Genomic DNA, 17,192 nt, shown 5'->3' on the forward strand with positions numbered 1-17,192 from the left:
TTAATCAATAAATTATTCAAATAATACATTCTACCAAACGACTCTCAGTAATATATGTAAGTTTTTCTGAGGCTCAGGCTAGCTAGACTCCTTTGCAGGTGTACAGGGTCGTTTGATTGGGAAATTATTATTTCGGAATAATTAATATCGAGATTAGTTATTTCATCATGTATATGGGACTTATCCCATCATGTATATGAGATAAGTTATCCCATCACTACGGTGTAAATGGTGGGATAAATTATCCCACCATTAATTAATCCCTCCAATCAAACATGGGATAAAATGATCTTTTATTTTATTCCGGGCTTACTTACCCAAGAAATTACTTATACCTCAAACGACCAGTAAATGCTCCATCGATGTAGTAATAAGTTTGATGATATGGTAATATTTTTTCTTCATTTCTAAATACTTGTTATTATTTTTATTTATATCCTTCCTAAGAAAAATATTAACTACACATTAGATTGACCAAGTTATTTTTATTTATTTAATATATATCTCCATATTTACGATCAAGAATAAAAATAAAAAAATAATTTTATTTTAATTTTATAAAATGATAAATAATTTTAATAAGCACGATAATTAATTAGTAACGGACACTTTGTTGCCAAAAAATGTAATCATTTTTTTTTTTTAAAAGAGTCAAATCATGCGAGTATAGTTTGAATATATTTTTTCTGTCTTAAATTATTCGTCTCAAATATTTTAATTTAATTTCTCATTTTACTTATTATTTTTCATTAATTAAAAAGAGATAAATCTTTTTTTTTTTTTTCATGTTTTAATATTTGCATTAATTATTTTTTCTTAAAATTAAAATATAAATATTATTGAATATCATGATAAACTAAGTATATTATTAATCATTTTTTTAAATTAATTAATATGTCATCTCTAGACGGAGGAAATGGTAGAGAAAACAGATTAGCGCTGATTCAGCAAAACAAAGACCCAATGAAATACTAGTAAATGACAAGAATGGCCGTTGCGTAGGAAAACCATAGCAGCAGCAGCAACGACAGCCCATTTTCGCTTTTCCCAAGATTCGCTCTCCAAAATCACCACATCCGATCCTTCATTTCTCTCTCTTTATTTAACCCCCTTAAACCCCCATTTTTTTACGTAGCCCCATTTCTCTCTCTTTCTTTAACTTCTTGTATTAACTCGTTGCTCTGTGATCTTGTTACTCAATGGGGGGAGATCACGGTAGCAAATCGGACATCTCATTCGCTGGAACTTTTGCTAGCAGCGCTTTCGCTGCTTGTTTCGCTGAGGTATACTTTTGATCTCCTTTTGCAATATTTCTTGAATTTTGTTTTTATCCTTTTTCTTTTCTTTCCTATCCAGAGGACCTACATTGAGGTGTTATTTGGTAGAGTGTATTAATACTGAATGAGTTGTATTAATAATGCTGGGATTAATAGGGCAGAGATTAGTAATACTGGATTATTTTTTTCTGCATTGTTTGATTTGATGTACTGAAAATAATATGTATTGTTATATTTTAAAAAGAATATTGTTTGTTTACAAAAATACCTTGACATATTATAACTTTGTGTATTTTCTTTGTAAAACTTTATTGTTTTTTTTTTTAAATAAATAAATATATATATAACTAATTATTTATTTTGAAATTTTAAGATTCAATCATTCACTTACAAATTTTTTTTGTTATCTTTTCTCTATTTGTTCATCATTTATTTGTTGTTTCCACTCTGGGATGTTCTTACGTTGGAGGGAGATGCGTGTAACTTTTGAATGAGATAATAGAATTATTATTAACATAAATGTGTGTTCCGTAAAGTGTTAAAGCTAATTAGAAAAAATATTTTTATTTATGAATATCCTATTTACAAAATTAAAGTTTGTATGCAATCATGCAATTTATTTTTGGATTTTGACCAATAAGTATTTTTTAAGTTAATGGAGTAGTTTTTTTATGACTAAAATTATTTGGAGAGATATTATTATCTTGATTGAGTGTAGGGGTGCACGTGCACCCACTAGCCTCGAAAAGAATTCTGTATATATAGTTTGTATATCTATATATATATAAGGGTGTTATGTTAAATATATGTCGTGCACCCACTGAAACAACTGATTTGACTGGTGAGATGGTTGGACTTGCCACTTGAAAGTTGTTTTTTTTACCTGATTGCTCAGGTTCGAACCCCAACAACAACGTTTCCTTATTTGTTCCTTTTTCCATTTTTCAAATTACACGATCTGCAACATTATTGTGCAAATGTATATATTTATCTTTTGATTAAAAAAGAATTCCTACTTAGTAGTCATTTATTTACACCTTTTCTTTTTTCTTTTATGTATTGTGGATATTATTGACCTATTTTTTATTTCAAAATACAAGCTTCTCTCCAACTTTAAAAGGTAGATATTCTCCCTAACTTATAAAGTATAATATTTTTTTTTTTTTAATCTTTTGATCATTGAGTTATTTTTTATTTAAAAATTTATCAATTTAAAGTTCGAGATAGGCTTAAATCGAATATTACCCGTTGCAACCATTTGACAAACAAATCTCTCGAATTTCATATTTTTCAAAAACTTTCTATTATTGTTCAAAATATGAAAGTGCGTTGAATTTAAATACGATGAATAACACACTTTTGTCATATTAAATCTAATAATTAACGATGTTTAATAATATTAAAATTTTGCTTATAAAATACTATAATTAACAAGTTTTCAAAGAACTATATGTCGAACTTTGACACTATTAATTACTATATTTAAATATAGAGGTGCACCCATCAAATTTAAATCTTGGGTTCTTGCAAAGTTTTGTTTATTCTTCGAATAGAAATGGGTTGAGCTGAAGGTATTTCAAAAACAGCCAAGAGGTAAAGGTAAGGTTTACTTACACTCTATCCTCCCAGACCCCACTTTGTGGGAATGTATGTTGTTGTTGTCGTTCGAATCCACTGGCACCCATTTTTTTTTGTTTCTCAATTTTGGGAATTGTTTTTATATGAGTGATTTCGGAAACAACCTCTCTACTTCGTCTGAGGTAGTGGTATGGACTGCTGACACTTTACCTACACTGGGTATGTTATTGCTTTTATACGAGTAATCCACAATTTGAAATTGTGAACTGAGGTCTTTCGCAAACAGCCTCTCTAGCTCTACGAGGTAGTGGTCTCATAAACTCTAACCTCCCCGGATTTCACTGGGTATGTTGTTGTTGTATCCCCATTTTGCAATCTTTCTTGAATTTTGTTTCAACTTTTTGGGTTAGTTGTCTTTCTTGAATCAGTGATTATATCTATTGCTTAGATTTTTGATACTTTGAATGAAATGAGGTTGTTTCCTTTTCCTTTTTTGTTTCTCAATTTTGGGACTTGCCTTTCTATTAATTTTATGGTTATTGGTTGTTAGGTACTCGAGATTTGATTTATACAATTTTGATCTATATATGTTTTTCATATGCATGTTTACCTTTGATTTTTCAAATTAGATTGCCTAAATTTATAAGCTTTTGGACTTTGATTTTGTTCTGTGAGTCAAAATCTGATAAGAATTGAAATTGGGTAAAAAATATAGATAACAACTCAGGTTTTGTTAAAATCTCCTTCAATTCGAATCTGTTTTCTTCTTGCTGAGGAGTTCTTGAATGACATGATACGACTAATACCTATTTGGAAAAATATTTTGCTTTTATTATAGAAATTTCCTTTTGTTTTCTCATGTGGTGAAACAACCATCACCGCAATACCGACCACCACCACCAAGTCTCTCTCTTTCCTCTCTTCTCTCTTACTGCCTCACCCCTTCTCCGACGAACCAGCACCGCCACGCTGCCCGTAAGCTGCACCACTGCGCCGCTGCCTCCCTCTTTCTCTCCTCCCTCCGCCGCCACCATCGCTGGTGAAACCCCATCAACTCCGTGCCTCCACCATCCACGAGCACGCCGTCCAGCAGCCTCCGATGCTGTTACATCTCCACCAAATCCGACCTGCCGCTGACCTTTTTTTCATCAGACCGGCGAAGCCATCCAAACCTGCCACCACCGCCGCCAACAAAAGCGCCGCTGTCACTGTTCATTTTCTGCTTTATCTATTTTTGGTAAACTCCATTGTGATACTGGGATTCGGCTAATTGGTTCGACGGTTCGACGGACGTCGGTGGTGAAGGCGGCGGAGCCAGAAAATCCAGGTGGGGCTCTCTACCGGATATTGCAACTACTGTCCAGATTTGAGCCGGTGACTTTTCGGTGAAGTGATTCCGGCGACCCAATTTGCCGGGTTCCAGCACAACAAGCAAGAGAAGATTACATGGTATACGTATTTCGGTGACTTCTAACCCTTGAACTTTATTTTATCGCTCGATTTTTCGATATTTTCGTTGCCTGTAATTTGCGTGGGATTTCCTATCTGTTATTTGGATTTCTAGTAGTTGTTGTTCTTAAAATTTGGATATAGTGTGTGCTTTGAGGGTGTCTTTATTGTCTTGCTGTTTTTGAACCTCTTATATTGCTTCATATTATTTATCATACTATCTTCTGTATCTTGACTTGCGTGTCTGCTGTAGTATATTCATGACTTGCACCGCTCTTTATTATTTGTTTGGCTGTTCTTGGTGCCAGGCCATTAGTGTGCTCTATTTTTCTTACTGTTAGTTTTGTCTTTACCTTGGTTTTGTTTTTTCTACCTATTTGAGTTTAGTTTTGTTTCTTGATTATTTCTTCTAATTTGTGTGAGCCTTGTATTTCCTGCTACTACTTTGTTACTACCATTGTTTATATTTTCTTGTAGTAGTGGCATTGAGCGTTGATGGTTGGGATAGGGTCATGTTCGAGGGGGTTGGAGCGGGGGGCTGTTGTGGGGGCGGGGGAAGAGAAAAGGGCGGGGGTGGGAGGGAGGCCAAGGTTTGGCCTCAGGGGCGGTAGAGGAAGACGTGTTGATAAAGTTGGTAGGCTGAGGGTTGGATCTTGGAATATAGGGATTCTTCAGGGTAAGTCCATAGAGCTTGTGACGATTCTTAGAAAGAGAAGGATTAATATTGCGTGTGTTCAAGAGACCAAGTGGGTAGGGTCTAAGGCTAGGGATGTGGATGGTTACAAGCTTTGGTACTCTGGGAGCGAGAGGCGTAGGAGTGGAGTTGGCATCTTAGTAGATGAAGAGCTTAGAGGTCAGGTAGTAGAGGTAAAGAGGATCAGCGATAGGTTGATGACTATTAAGTTGGTCATTGGGGGGTTTACCTTGAACGTGCATAGTGCTTATGCGCCGCAAGTGGGCTTGGATGGGGAGGAGAAGATGCGGTTTTGGGAGGCTTTGGATGAGGTTGTGAGAGGCGTGCCTAGCTCGGAGAAGATTGTTGTAGCAGGAGATTTCAATGGGCACATCGGGGCATTACCGGGAGGCTTTGGTGATGTACATGGTGGTTTTGGTTTTGGGGAAAGAAATGAAGAGGGGGCTACTCTATTGGATTTTGCGAGGTCCTTTAGGCTAGTGGTGGTGAACTCGGGCTTTCCGAAGAAGGACGATCACCTGATCACCTTCCGAAGCGCGATAGCCAAGACCCAGATTGACTTTTTGTTGCTTAGGAAAGAGGATAGGGTGTTGTGTAAGGACTGTAAGGTCATCCCGAGTGAGAATCTTTCGACCCAGCATAGGCTCTTGGTTATAGATTTGGGTATAAAGAAGGATAGGAAGAGAAGGGGTGAGGAGTGTAGACCTAGATTAAGTAGGGCGGCTTGACGCCAGTAAATGCGTAGGAGATAGGGGAGAAGTTGGCGGGAATGGGGGTGTGGGAGTGTAGGGGGACGTGGATAGTATGTGGGATAGGGTGGCTAGGTGCATCAGGGAGAATGCTAGTGAGGTGTTGGGTGTTTCTAGGGGCCGGGCCGGGCATCATCGGGGGGATTGGTGGTGGAATGAAGAGGTTAAGAAGAAAGTGGAGACCAAGAAAGGGGCGTATGCTAAGTTGGTTGAGAGTAAGGACGAAGAAGAGAAACGGGTAAACAAGAAGGAGTACAAGTTAGCTAGGAAGGAGGCTAAGTTAGCAGTTACGGCGGCTAAGACGGCAGCATTTGAGAGCTTGTATGCGGGGTTACAGTAGAAAGGAGGGGAAAAAAGTTGTTTAGAATCGCTAAGGCTAGGGAGAGGAAGGGTCGTGACTTCGATCAGGTGAAGTGCATTAAGGGGAGGACGGGTACAGTGTTGGTGGAGGACGGCCACATTAATAATAGATGACAGTCGTATTTTCATAGGCACTTGAATGACGAAGGGGATAAAGCTATTGTGTTAGGGGAGCTGGAGCACTCAGAGGAGTGTCGGGATTTTAGTTATTGTAGACGTTTTAAGGTAGAGGAGGTTAGAGAGGCTGTTCGCAGGATGCGAAGGGGTAGGGCGACGGTGCCTGATGAGATACCTGTGGATTTTTGGAAGTTTTCTGGCGAGGCTGGTTTAAGGTGGTTGACTGGATTGTTTAACGGAATTTTCAAGACGGCGAAAATGCCCGAGGCTTGGAGGTGGAGTACTATGATCCCTCTTTATAAGAACAAGGGTGACATTCAGAGTTGCAATAACTATAGGGGTATTAAGTTATTGAGTCACTCTATGATGATTTGGGAGAGAGTAGTCGAGGTGAGGCTGAGACGGATAGTGTCTATTTCGGATAACCAGTTTGGATTTATGCCTGGCCGCTCGACGACGGAGGCAATTCATCTGGTACGGAGGCTGGTGGAACAGTATAGGGAAAGGAAGAGGGACCTGCACATGGTGTTTATCGACTTGGAGAAGGCATACGACAAAGTCCCCAGGGAGGTGCTTTGGAGATGCTTGGAGGTGAGTGGAGTCCCGGTGGCATATATCAGAGCAATTAAGGACATGTATGATGGAGCTAAAACTCAGGTGAGGACGGTGGGAGGAGACTCAGAGCATTTCACTGTCCTGACAGGATTGCATCAGGGATCTACTCTTAGTCCCTTTTTGTTTGCTTTGGTGATGGATGTGTTGACGCGACGTATTCAAGGAGAGGTGCCTTGGTGTATGCTTTTTGCAGATGATGTAGTTTTGATTGATGAGACGCGGGGGGTGGGGGTGTGAATGATAAATTAGAGGTGTGGAGACAAACTCTTGAGTCTGAAGGGTTCAAGTTGAGTAGGAGCAAGACAGAGTATTTGGAGTGCAAGTTTAATGACGTGGGGCTGGAGAATGAGGTGGTAGTGAAGTTGGAATCACAGGTGGTATGTAAGAGGGATAGTTTCAAGTATCTCGGGTCCGTGATTCAGAGTAACGGTGAGATTGACGAGGATGTCTCGCACCGTATTGGGGTGGGATGGATGAAGTGGAAGCTCGCTTCGGGGGTGTTGTGTGATAAGAAGGTGCCGCCCAAGTTTAAAGGAAAATTCTACAGGGTGTCAGTCCGTCCGGCCATGTTGTATGGAGCGGAGTGTTGGCCAGTTAAGAACTCCCACATTTAAAAAATGAAGGTGGCGGAAATGCGGATGTTGCGTTGGATGTGTGGGCTGACTAGGGGGGATAGAGTTCGGAATGAGACTATCAGGGAGAAGGTTGGTGTGACTCCAGTGGAGAATAAGATGCGGGAAGTTCGATTGAGATGGTTCGGACACGTGATGAAGAGGGGCATGGTTGCCTCGGTTCGTAGGTGTGAGAGGCTAGCTTTGGATGATTTTAGGCGGGGTAGGGGTAGGCCGAAGAAGTACTGGGGAAAGGTGATTAGGCGGGACATGGAACAGTTACAGCTCATTGAGGACATGACCCTAGATAGAAAGATCTGAAAGACGCGAATTAGGGCAGAAGGCTAGGGTCAGTTTGGGTCGCTAGTGTAGGGAATTACTTGGTGGGGGTATTATTCTTATTATGATACCTTGTTTCATGTTTTATTACGAATCTGTTTACTTTTCTCTGTTTACTGTTACTTGTGGGTGTCGTATTTATGTTATGCCATCTTGTTCTATGCTTTACTATGAATTTGTTTAGTATTCCGTGTCTTGAGCTGGGGGTCTATCGGAAACAGCCTTTCTACTTCTTTAGAGGTAGAGGTATGGACTGCGTACGTCTTACCCTCCCTGACCTCACTATGTGGGAATACACTGGGTTTGTTGTTGTTGTTGTTGTTGCCTTTCTATTAATGATCCCCATTTTGCGTTCTTTCTTGATTTTTGATGCTTCGAATAGAAATGAGCTGTTTTCTTTTCCTCTTTTTGTTTCTGATTTTTTGGGGTTGTGGGGAATTGCCTTTCTATGAATGATCCCTATTGAGCTGTTAAGTAACTTAAGCTTATAATTCACTGGTAAGTGTTTTGCTGAGGTGTACTTTTGTACTTACTTCAATTTTGTTTGTATCTTTCTTGAATCAGTGTTTATATCTGTTGCAAAGATTTTTGATGCTCTTTTCTTGACTTCTGTTTATCCTTTACTTGCCTTTCTTGAATTAGTGTTTATGTTTGATGCTTTGAATAGAAATGGACTGTTTTCTTTTCCTTTTCTTTGGTTCCGAGGTAGAGGTAAGATTTACGCACGGTCCACTGTCTCTAGACCCTACTATGTGGGGGACTACACTAGGTATATTATTGTTTTTATTTTTATTTTTTGGGGGTTGTGGGGGTGGGAGAATTGCCTTTCTATGAATGATCCTCATTGAGCTGTTAAATGTTTATAAGTTTATAATTTACTGTTGAATCCTTTACTGGGTTGCTTTCCTGCTTAATTTTGTTTTGCTCCTTTGGTTACTTCCTTTTCTTGAATTAGTGTTATATCTGTTGCAAAGATTTTTGATGCTTCGAATCGAAATGGGTCTGTTTTCTTATCCTTTTTTGTTTCTCAATTTTGGGGTTGTGGGGAATTGCTGATCCCATTGATCTGTCAAGTTCACAAGTTTATAATCCACTATTAAATCCTTTACTGGGTTGCTTTGCTGGTCAATTTACGTTTTATTTCAATCTCTAAATGCAGTGTTCAAAAGAAGTATACATATGTTTGTATTAGTGCTTTGTTGTCTTGTTTAGCATTTTGTCTTGGTTTCTTCACTTGTGTTATTTTTTTGAGCTGAGGGTATATTGAAAACAACCTCTCTATCTCTTAAGGTAGGGGTAACGTCTGCGTACATACCGTCCTACTCAGACCCCACTTGTGGGATTACGCTGAGTATATCGTTGGTATTGTTGTTTTGGCATACTGTGCTGGATTTGATTAATCACATACTCCTTCCGTTCCATATTAGTTGATCACTTTCACTTTTACACGTTCTTTAAGAAACCATAAATAAGAAGGATAGTTTTACTAATTTACCCCGTAATATACTTTCTTGGAACTTTACAAACTTGTTTTTACACTTCTAAATAGTATTAACTGTAGGAGTAAAATACAACAACAACAACATATCCAGTGTATTCCTACAAAGTGGGGTCTGGGGAGGGTAAAGTGTACGCAGTCCATGCCACTACATCAGATGAAGTAGAGAAGTTGTTTCCGATAGACCTCCGGCAGAGGAGGGATAAAATAGGAAAATTTTAATTAATTTTATCTTGATTCAGTAAGTGAACAAGTAATTTGGGACATGTATTTTTTGTAAGGTGATCAATTAATATGAGATGGAGGGAGTATTATCAAAAGCTTGTGTTCTCTTCTCAAAAAAATAAATAATTAAAAGCTTGTGTTCTCTAATACTTGTGTGGATAAGCCCCGTATTATAGAGAGTAAAGTATTAAAAACACACCTAAACTATCCTCTTTTTTTGAGTTTCACAGATAAACTAATGGGAATGTGAGAAACACACCTAAACTATCACTTTAGTTTGAGAAACACACCTAAACTATCACTTATAGTTTGAGTAAGACACCTAAACTATTACTTATTAGTTTGAGAAACACACGTAAAAGCTGAATAGACCAAATATTTGCTTACAAACTCTTTAGGTGTGTAGCCATTAAAATCAGTCTACGTGACATATTTTTATTCTTTTTTTTCCTTCATTTTTTAGATATTTTAAATTGATTTTTATTCATTTTGAGATGTGTTTCTCAAACTAATGGGTGATAGTTTTGGTGTGTTTTTTACACCCTGAATATTTTAGGTATGAAACTAAAAATAAAAGATAGTTTAGGTGTGTTTTTGACACTTCACTCTATTATAGAGTATATAACTTTGACCTTAATATAGCATATGTTAGAAAGGAAAAGGGAATACCAGGTGACCTTCAAACAGGGTTATGATGGTACAAAAGAAATTTGTTCTCATGCTTCCTTTTTTTAAAATAATCACTTGTAAAAATTTAGTGGGCTTGATTGTGTAAATACTTTTATGAATAACCAAGTCTTGCTTGATTTTTGGAGGATTTTTTTTTGTTTTTTTTTACTTGTTATGAAGCCAGGCCTTGATCCAATAAGCGGTTTTCAAAGAACAATGTATTGTTTAAGGTTGTAGGAAATGAGGTTTATTAAGTTCTGATGTCATCTTTTTTGTCATCCGATATGTATGATGCTGACATGTAGTACATTGTTCCGAAGTGTGCATGCAATGCTATTGTTCGGGTTAATGATTCCTTCCCCGCCTATTAATCTTGTTTTCTTCATACAAAATTCTATTCTCTAGGCATGTACTTTACCATTGGATACTGCTAAAGTTAGACTTCAGCTTCAAAAGAAGGCAGTTGAAGGGGATGGAATAGCTTTACCTAAATATAGGGGATTATTAGGTACTGTTGGAACTATTGCAAAGGAGGAAGGAGTAGCTTCATTATGGAAGGGTATCGTACCCGGGTTACACCGTCAATGTATTTACGGAGGTCTTCGAATTGGGATGTATGAACCTGTAAGTTATCATTTCTAGCTTACAACAGCTACAACTTTATTTTGTGGTTTTTGGCCTTTTATGGATTATTTTCTTGGGAAGCAGGTTAAAAACTTATATGTTGGCAAAGATCATGTTGGGGATGTGCCGTTGATGAAGAAAATACTTGCTGCACTTACAACTGGTGAGTGCCTTTTAGATTTTTTGCGTTTATTTTCACTTTGCTCAAGAGTAAATAGACATTGGAGCTTTTATTTCCATTTAGAAAGCATCCGGACCGGGACTAAAAGTTCAATGTTTGGATTTATCAATAACATACATTCTGTTTTTCCTCGTATTGTTCTTTTTACTGTTTCGTCTTTCAATATATTTTGAAGTAATTTGGTGATTCTTTATCACATAGGTGCATTCGGCATTACAGTTGCAAATCCTACAGATCTAGTTAAAGTACGTCTTCAAGCTGAAGGAAAATTGCCAGCAGGTGTGCCAAGGCGTTATTCTGGAGCTCTAAATGCTTACTCAACAATAGTGAAACAGGTTATATGTCTTATCCAGCTCAGTTATTTAATGGTGGAAATTTACGGCGGGCAGGGCTGCAAAATTGTATACACCTACTAGAATTGGAGACTAACATTTCTTGAAGATTCTTTCCTGTGAATGTTCAAATTCTTTCGTGCGAATGTTCTTTGGTAACTGATCCTTTGTTGGACTCTTTCCTTCTCCATCTAACTTTTGTGTATTCGTTTATCCTTCTCGGAGAAGAAGGGTAGTACATTTCTTCTCGATTTAGTTTCCATTCTCCTGTAAATAATGTTATACATGCTTGGGAGATTACGAAAACTTCCATTTTATTTAAATTAATCAACTCCCCAAGTCTGGCAGCTTACTGGAGCATTTGCAAAATAATGAATATTGAACAGGTTTTGCTAGTGAAAATTTTAGACAGCTCACTGTTCACTGTTGAGTAATAGTTTTACCCACAGACACAAAAGCAGACTCCTATTTTAACTCGTAGCTCAACTTCTTTGCGTTTTGTTTCTACCACATCATGATATTAGGAAGGAGTTCGAGCTCTGTGGACTGGTCTTGGACCCAATATTGGGCGGAATGCTATCATCAATGCAGCGGAATTAGCTAGTTATGATCAAGTGAAGGAGGTAGGTAGAGAAACCATAAATTTATTATTGCACCTCATTTTCCGGACCATCTAATGTGGTGTTTTCTTAGATTGGGATGTTTACATTGTCATTCTTTTGATTTTTTGCTCTTTAAAAATTTCCGTGCAGGCCATTCTTAAGATTCCCGGGTTCAAAGACAATGTTTTTACTCATTTAATTGCGGGGCTTGGAGCCGGATTTTTTGCAGTTTGCATAGGGTCCCCTGTTGATGTGGTATCTTTTATGTTCCTTATTATTTGAAATTGCTTTCCTTTTAGTCCTTTCTGATTGGAAACCCATGATTCAGTTATTTATTTGTTAATATTTTAGATTTTCTTGCCGATATAGACAATTTTCTTGGCCAAATAGGGGAAAAGTTACATTAGTAATCTTCTTTTTCATGTAAAAGCTTGTCAAAGTCAATATCTAGCTTGTTAGACAAATACCTTCCTCTTGTGAATTTGAAGTCCTCATCTCATGAATTTTCTTTATTATTGTGCAGTCTTTGCACCATAAAATCTAGTTTGGCTGGGGTAAATGAAGGAGGGATTAGAGGATTAGCAGTAACATTGGAGGTGTAGGATGGGGGGGGGGGGGGGGGGGTGTTTTGTAAATAAAAGAGGATCACAAATAAAAAATTAATAAAGAGGGATAGTCTGTCCAAATTTGGGTGGAACCACGTCTGTTTTACTTCTATTCAAACCATATAAAGAATTGTAAGCAAATATAGATAATTCACATAGGGAGAAGGTAAACAAGTTGGTTTTCTTTGCTGCACTCTTTCCTTCCCCTTCCTGGAACCAAACATATAACTGGGATCAACAATACTGATATCTTGTTATTTGGTTGTGTATGATGGTAGTACCATTTTTTTCAAATCCGTGTTCTTGATCAGTTCACCAATCACCAAAATCTTCTCTTATTTTGGTTAGGTGTTTTTTATCCAATACTAGAATCACCATTTTTAATCTGTCCTAACCTGTCTTTAAATTTCATCCTTTTAAAGTTGCAGTATCAATGAACTTTGTAAAATTCTATTAGATTAATTTTGTTGATTGTTCTTGTAATAGCCACGAAGCACTGACATGGTAAACTGTGGATGCAGGTAAAGTCGAGAATGATGGGAGATTCCGCGTACAAAAATACTCTTGATTGTTTTGTCAAAACATTGAAGAATGATGTGAGTTCTTCTGTGCTTTCTATTGGTTATTGAAGAATCCAGCCGTTTTGCAGACAATTTTTGTTTCCTCTTAGTCTTTTTGTTTAAACATTTACCTTGGCTTCTTACAAAATGAAGAACTCTACCTAAAATGAAACAATGCCCTCTCATTTCTCTCAAGATAGTTTTATGTTTTTACTAAAATCAGAGATCCCTTTTATCACAAAGTTTTCCGTACTGCTGCTATTAGCTTTTTGTTTGTGTAGTTTTCAGTTCCTTGCTAACAACAACATTTATGTCTAATGACATAAAAAATGACACTTTTCTTGTGGCCTTTATGTTTGCAGGGACCTTTGGCTTTCTATAAAGGCTTTATCCCAAATTTTGGACGCTTGGGATCGTGGAACGTCATTATGTTTCTGACATTGGAGCAGGTAAAGAGTGGAGCCATATTTCTAGCGAAACAAATTCTTTTCCTATTCATAATTGCTTATAAAACTTCATGCCAGATTACTGTTCCAGACCGGCACATTTTTTTTGCTTCAATGAGAGGCTTTCTCAATTTCCAGTTGCTTCACTTGGCAACACCTTGTTCCATTAGGCTTCGACAAAATTCCTAAAAGGATAGTTGGCTTATCCTTTATTTCTTATTTTGTTGGCAGGTGAAGAAGTTGGTAAAAAATTTAGAATCAGCTTGATTTCAAAGAGGGACATATCATTCAGCAACTAATTTACATCAAATATGGATTGGCTCCGTCAATCATTAGAAGATGGGATCAACAAAGATATTTTCCAATATTTTTCTTTTTTTTCATTTTCATCAATAACTCTCATCATAAAACCCATTGAAATTGTGAGAACGCTCAGAAACGTTTAGTTGGCCCCTTTAATGGAACTCTTAGTTCTCAGAAACGTTTAGTTGGCCCCTTTAATGGAACTCTTATACTATTCTTAGACTGCAAAATGTTCTGCCTTTTGGTTGCTAGGGGATTCTATTACTGAATTCATGGAATTGACTCTAATGATAAACAGTGAAGATTAAGCTTGAGCTGTGTATGCTTCTTGTTGAGTTTCTTTTTTGCTGTTGTTGGGGTGGCTCTAGACACCTAATATTCGGCACAACTAATACAGGTTCATTGCTTTGTAGCGGTAGGCACGCTTTACCAAGAAGTTCTTCAGTGTCAACCCCGTCATCTCCGGTTAAATGTTGAGGACTCCTAATCATTCAACACTACTTTGGTGGTTTTTCCTTTTTTTTTTTTTTTTTTTTTTTTTTTTTTTTTTTGATTTTATTTTTTTTTTTTTTTTTTTTTTTTTTTTTTAGTTTCAACCGAAGCTATTTCAGGTTACTTCGTGGCATTTTGAAAAGATCATTTGGGAAAGAGAAGGCACAAATATGTTATTGAACTTTAAGAAATGGATTAATCATGTCACCCTATAATAGTTGGTTGCAACTTGCAAATATCCCTTTGATCTTACACAAATAGGCTAATTATGTTTTTCAATACTAGATGTTATGTGGTATTATCTAAGCCCCATAAATTTATCCCACTTATGGTTTGGAGAGGTAAGAGGTTTGGAGAAGTACAGTGAACTTATATTTAAAATGGAAGAGGGTCAAAAATACCCTTGAGCAATTTAAAATGAATTAATAATACCCTTCATTTATTTTTTGGCTCAAAAATATCCTTCTTTTTTATTTTTGGCTCAAAAATATCCCTCAATTAATTTTTTGGCTCAAAAATACCCTTCTCTCTGACGGAATGCCACCAAACACGCCACGTGAATAAAAAAAGTCACTTGATCAGTCCATGTCATCATATACAAATAAAAAATCACTCCATTTAATCTATCTAATAATCTAACCATCAACCCATTTATTTTTATTTAAAAGACCCAATCCCACTCATATTAAAAAAATCCGGCCCAAGAGGAAAGAGATTGAAGAATTTGATTGCTTATTTTCAATGTGATGGGTTCAAATATTTTGGATTGATCAAGGCGAAAGATGAGAAAACAATTAGGTCCTTAAATTATTGATTCGAATGAATCGGATTTTAATCGGGTCGACCCTAAATAATTGAATCCTCAAATAGTTGACCCGATTTTCAAGAGCATATATCCTATCTGAATTTGTCTAATGAGGAACCTGATTGTAGTGAGAAGAATGGTAATTCAGAAACGAAATTAAAATTTGGAGGGTAAAAGTTTATTGGCAATGTAGGACAAACACAAGTTGATGAGGTCAAGAATTGCTCGAGTGAGTCTTGTAACTTTGAAAATGTAAAATAATAAAATATAAGGCGGTGAAAGGGATGATATGAGGAAAAAATTTGAAGAATTGAATTTTGCCTCTTGGTTCGGGTTTTTTGAATATGGATCGGATTGAATTTTTAAATAGAACAAAATGGGTTGATTGTTAGGTGGATTAAATTGAGTGATTTTTCACGTGTATGCTGATGTAGACTGATTAAGTGACTTTTTTTTTATTTACGTGGTGTGTTTGGTGGCATTCCGTTAGAGAGAAGGGTATTTTTGAGCAAAAAATTAATGGAGGGGTATTTTTGAGTCAAAAAATTAACAGAGGGGTATTTTTGAGCCAAAAAAACAAACAAAAGGGTATTTTTGAGACAAAAAAATAAATGAAGAATATTTTTGATCCATTTTGAATAGTTCAGGGGTATTTTTGATCCTTTTCCGTATTTAAAATAGACACTCTTAGAATTCACGTCTTTTTTAAAAGTGGAACCGGTAGATGAGGGGTATATTTGTGCTAAGCTATAACGGTAGAAACTTTTTCGGTAGTTCGATAAACAACAACAACAACAAACCCAGTGTATTCCCACCAAGTGAGGTCTAGGGAGGGTAAAGTGTACACAGTCTAACCGCTACTTCTGAAGAAGTAGAAAGGCTGTTTTCGATAGACCCCCGGCTAGTTCGATAAAGTGTGTTACAAAAATTAGAGAAAATTACCCCCTATAGTATAATTAGATCTAAAATAACAAATTTTAGCAGCACTTTTAGATAATTGCATTAATAACAATTAAGTTACAAGTTATAGCAACTTACTAAAAAATATATTATTTTAATTATATTTTCAAAATTCGTTTTTAATTATACAATTTAAAATTAGTTCCATATTTATAGTGTTGTAATCAATTTCCCCTTAAATTGTGTATTGATAATTATGGTAAATATATATTCTCTTACTCTATTCTAATACTTAACCTTTCAAAAATTTATTGAAAATTCTGATTCCATTAACTTATTCATATAATATTCATATTCTTCCCTTGAAAATACAAGATTGAAAAAGTGGGTTTCATATAATATTCATCTTCTTCATTGAAAAAAAATGGGTTTAAGATAATATTCATCTTCTTTCCGAAAAACATAAAATTGATATATTTATTTTTTTCATTCTCCATTGTGAATCATGTCTAAACCAAAATTCGATTCTACTCCTTCGCGTAGATGTCCTAGAATATTCAACCAACGATTTGTTCTATTGTGAATAATTATTCAACCAACGATTTGTTGTCCTTCATCAGAAATTTTCTTTCTTCTATTTTTTCTTTTGTTCTTTAAAAATAATATGATATAAGGAGTATTGTCAATTTCTTTATTAAATACTCATTGTATATAAAAATAAAAGATATGTCAATGGATATTAGATAAAAAGTATTGAACAATCAGTTTGTGTAGATAACAATATAAATAAGGATTTAAATATAGATCGTAATCTTTCATAAGAATAATATAGTGAAAATTATCTTGTATATACTTATTATTTCGTGTATGAATTCTGTATAAAATTAGTATGAAATAAGTATAATGATTGCAAAAGTTGGTATAAAAATCGACTTTCACCAAATATTATACGTTATTGTTTATTTTAGTGTATGAAATAAATATACAAACTTGTATTTTTTGAATTACTTCATGTATGAAACCTGTATAATATCAATATTACATTCAAGGTTTATAAAATAGTTTCTTACATGTTATATTTATATGGAATGAGTATAATGTGATTGTGATATTCAATTTATAATCTTAAGTATATCTTCTTAATTGAATATCACAATCACA

The 17,192-nt window shown here is 35.9% G+C and overlaps 1 protein-coding gene across 2 annotated transcripts; it reads left to right on the forward strand.

Annotated features, from left to right (window-relative positions):
• The first annotated feature begins 887 nt into the window (after window positions 1–887).
• LOC107842814 (mitochondrial uncoupling protein 1) lies at window positions 888–14,148 on the forward strand. 2 transcript variants are annotated; one of them, XM_016686842.2, is made up of 9 exons: window positions 888–1,283; window positions 10,587–10,805; window positions 10,890–10,968; window positions 11,188–11,321; window positions 11,843–11,941; window positions 12,071–12,175; window positions 13,047–13,121; window positions 13,448–13,534; window positions 13,763–14,148. In XM_016686842.2, exons 1-9 carry the CDS (start codon window positions 1,200–1,202, stop codon window positions 13,796–13,798), a joined length of 918 nt encoding a protein of 305 aa, XP_016542328.1. In that variant the 5' UTR covers window positions 888–1,199; the 3' UTR covers window positions 13,799–14,148. The 2 variants fall into 2 exon arrangements, with proteins under 2 accessions (XP_016542328.1, XP_016542329.1); XM_016686843.2 differs by having other exon boundaries at window positions 907–4,304.
• The last annotated feature ends 3,044 nt before the right edge of the window (window positions 14,149–17,192 follow it).

Source organism: Capsicum annuum, chromosome 9 (assembly GCF_002878395.1).
Source record: "Capsicum annuum cultivar UCD-10X-F1 chromosome 9, UCD10Xv1.1, whole genome shotgun sequence".
Classification (NCBI taxonomy): Eukaryota; Viridiplantae; Streptophyta; class Magnoliopsida; order Solanales; family Solanaceae; genus Capsicum; species Capsicum annuum.

Excerpts from the sequence above, each read along its gene's own strand:
- LOC107842814 (XM_016686842.2), top strand. The coding sequence starts at position 1,200 with ATGGGGGGAGATCACGGTAGCAAATCGGACATCTCATTCGCTGGAACT. Across the intron at positions 1,284-10,586 it reads TCGCTGCTTGTTTCGCTGAG|GCATGTACTTTACCATTGGA; the intron begins GTATACTTTTGA and ends TCTATTCTCTAG. Across the intron at positions 13,535-13,762 it reads TGTTTCTGACATTGGAGCAG|GTGAAGAAGTTGGTAAAAAA; the intron begins GTAAAGAGTGGA and ends TTTTGTTGGCAG.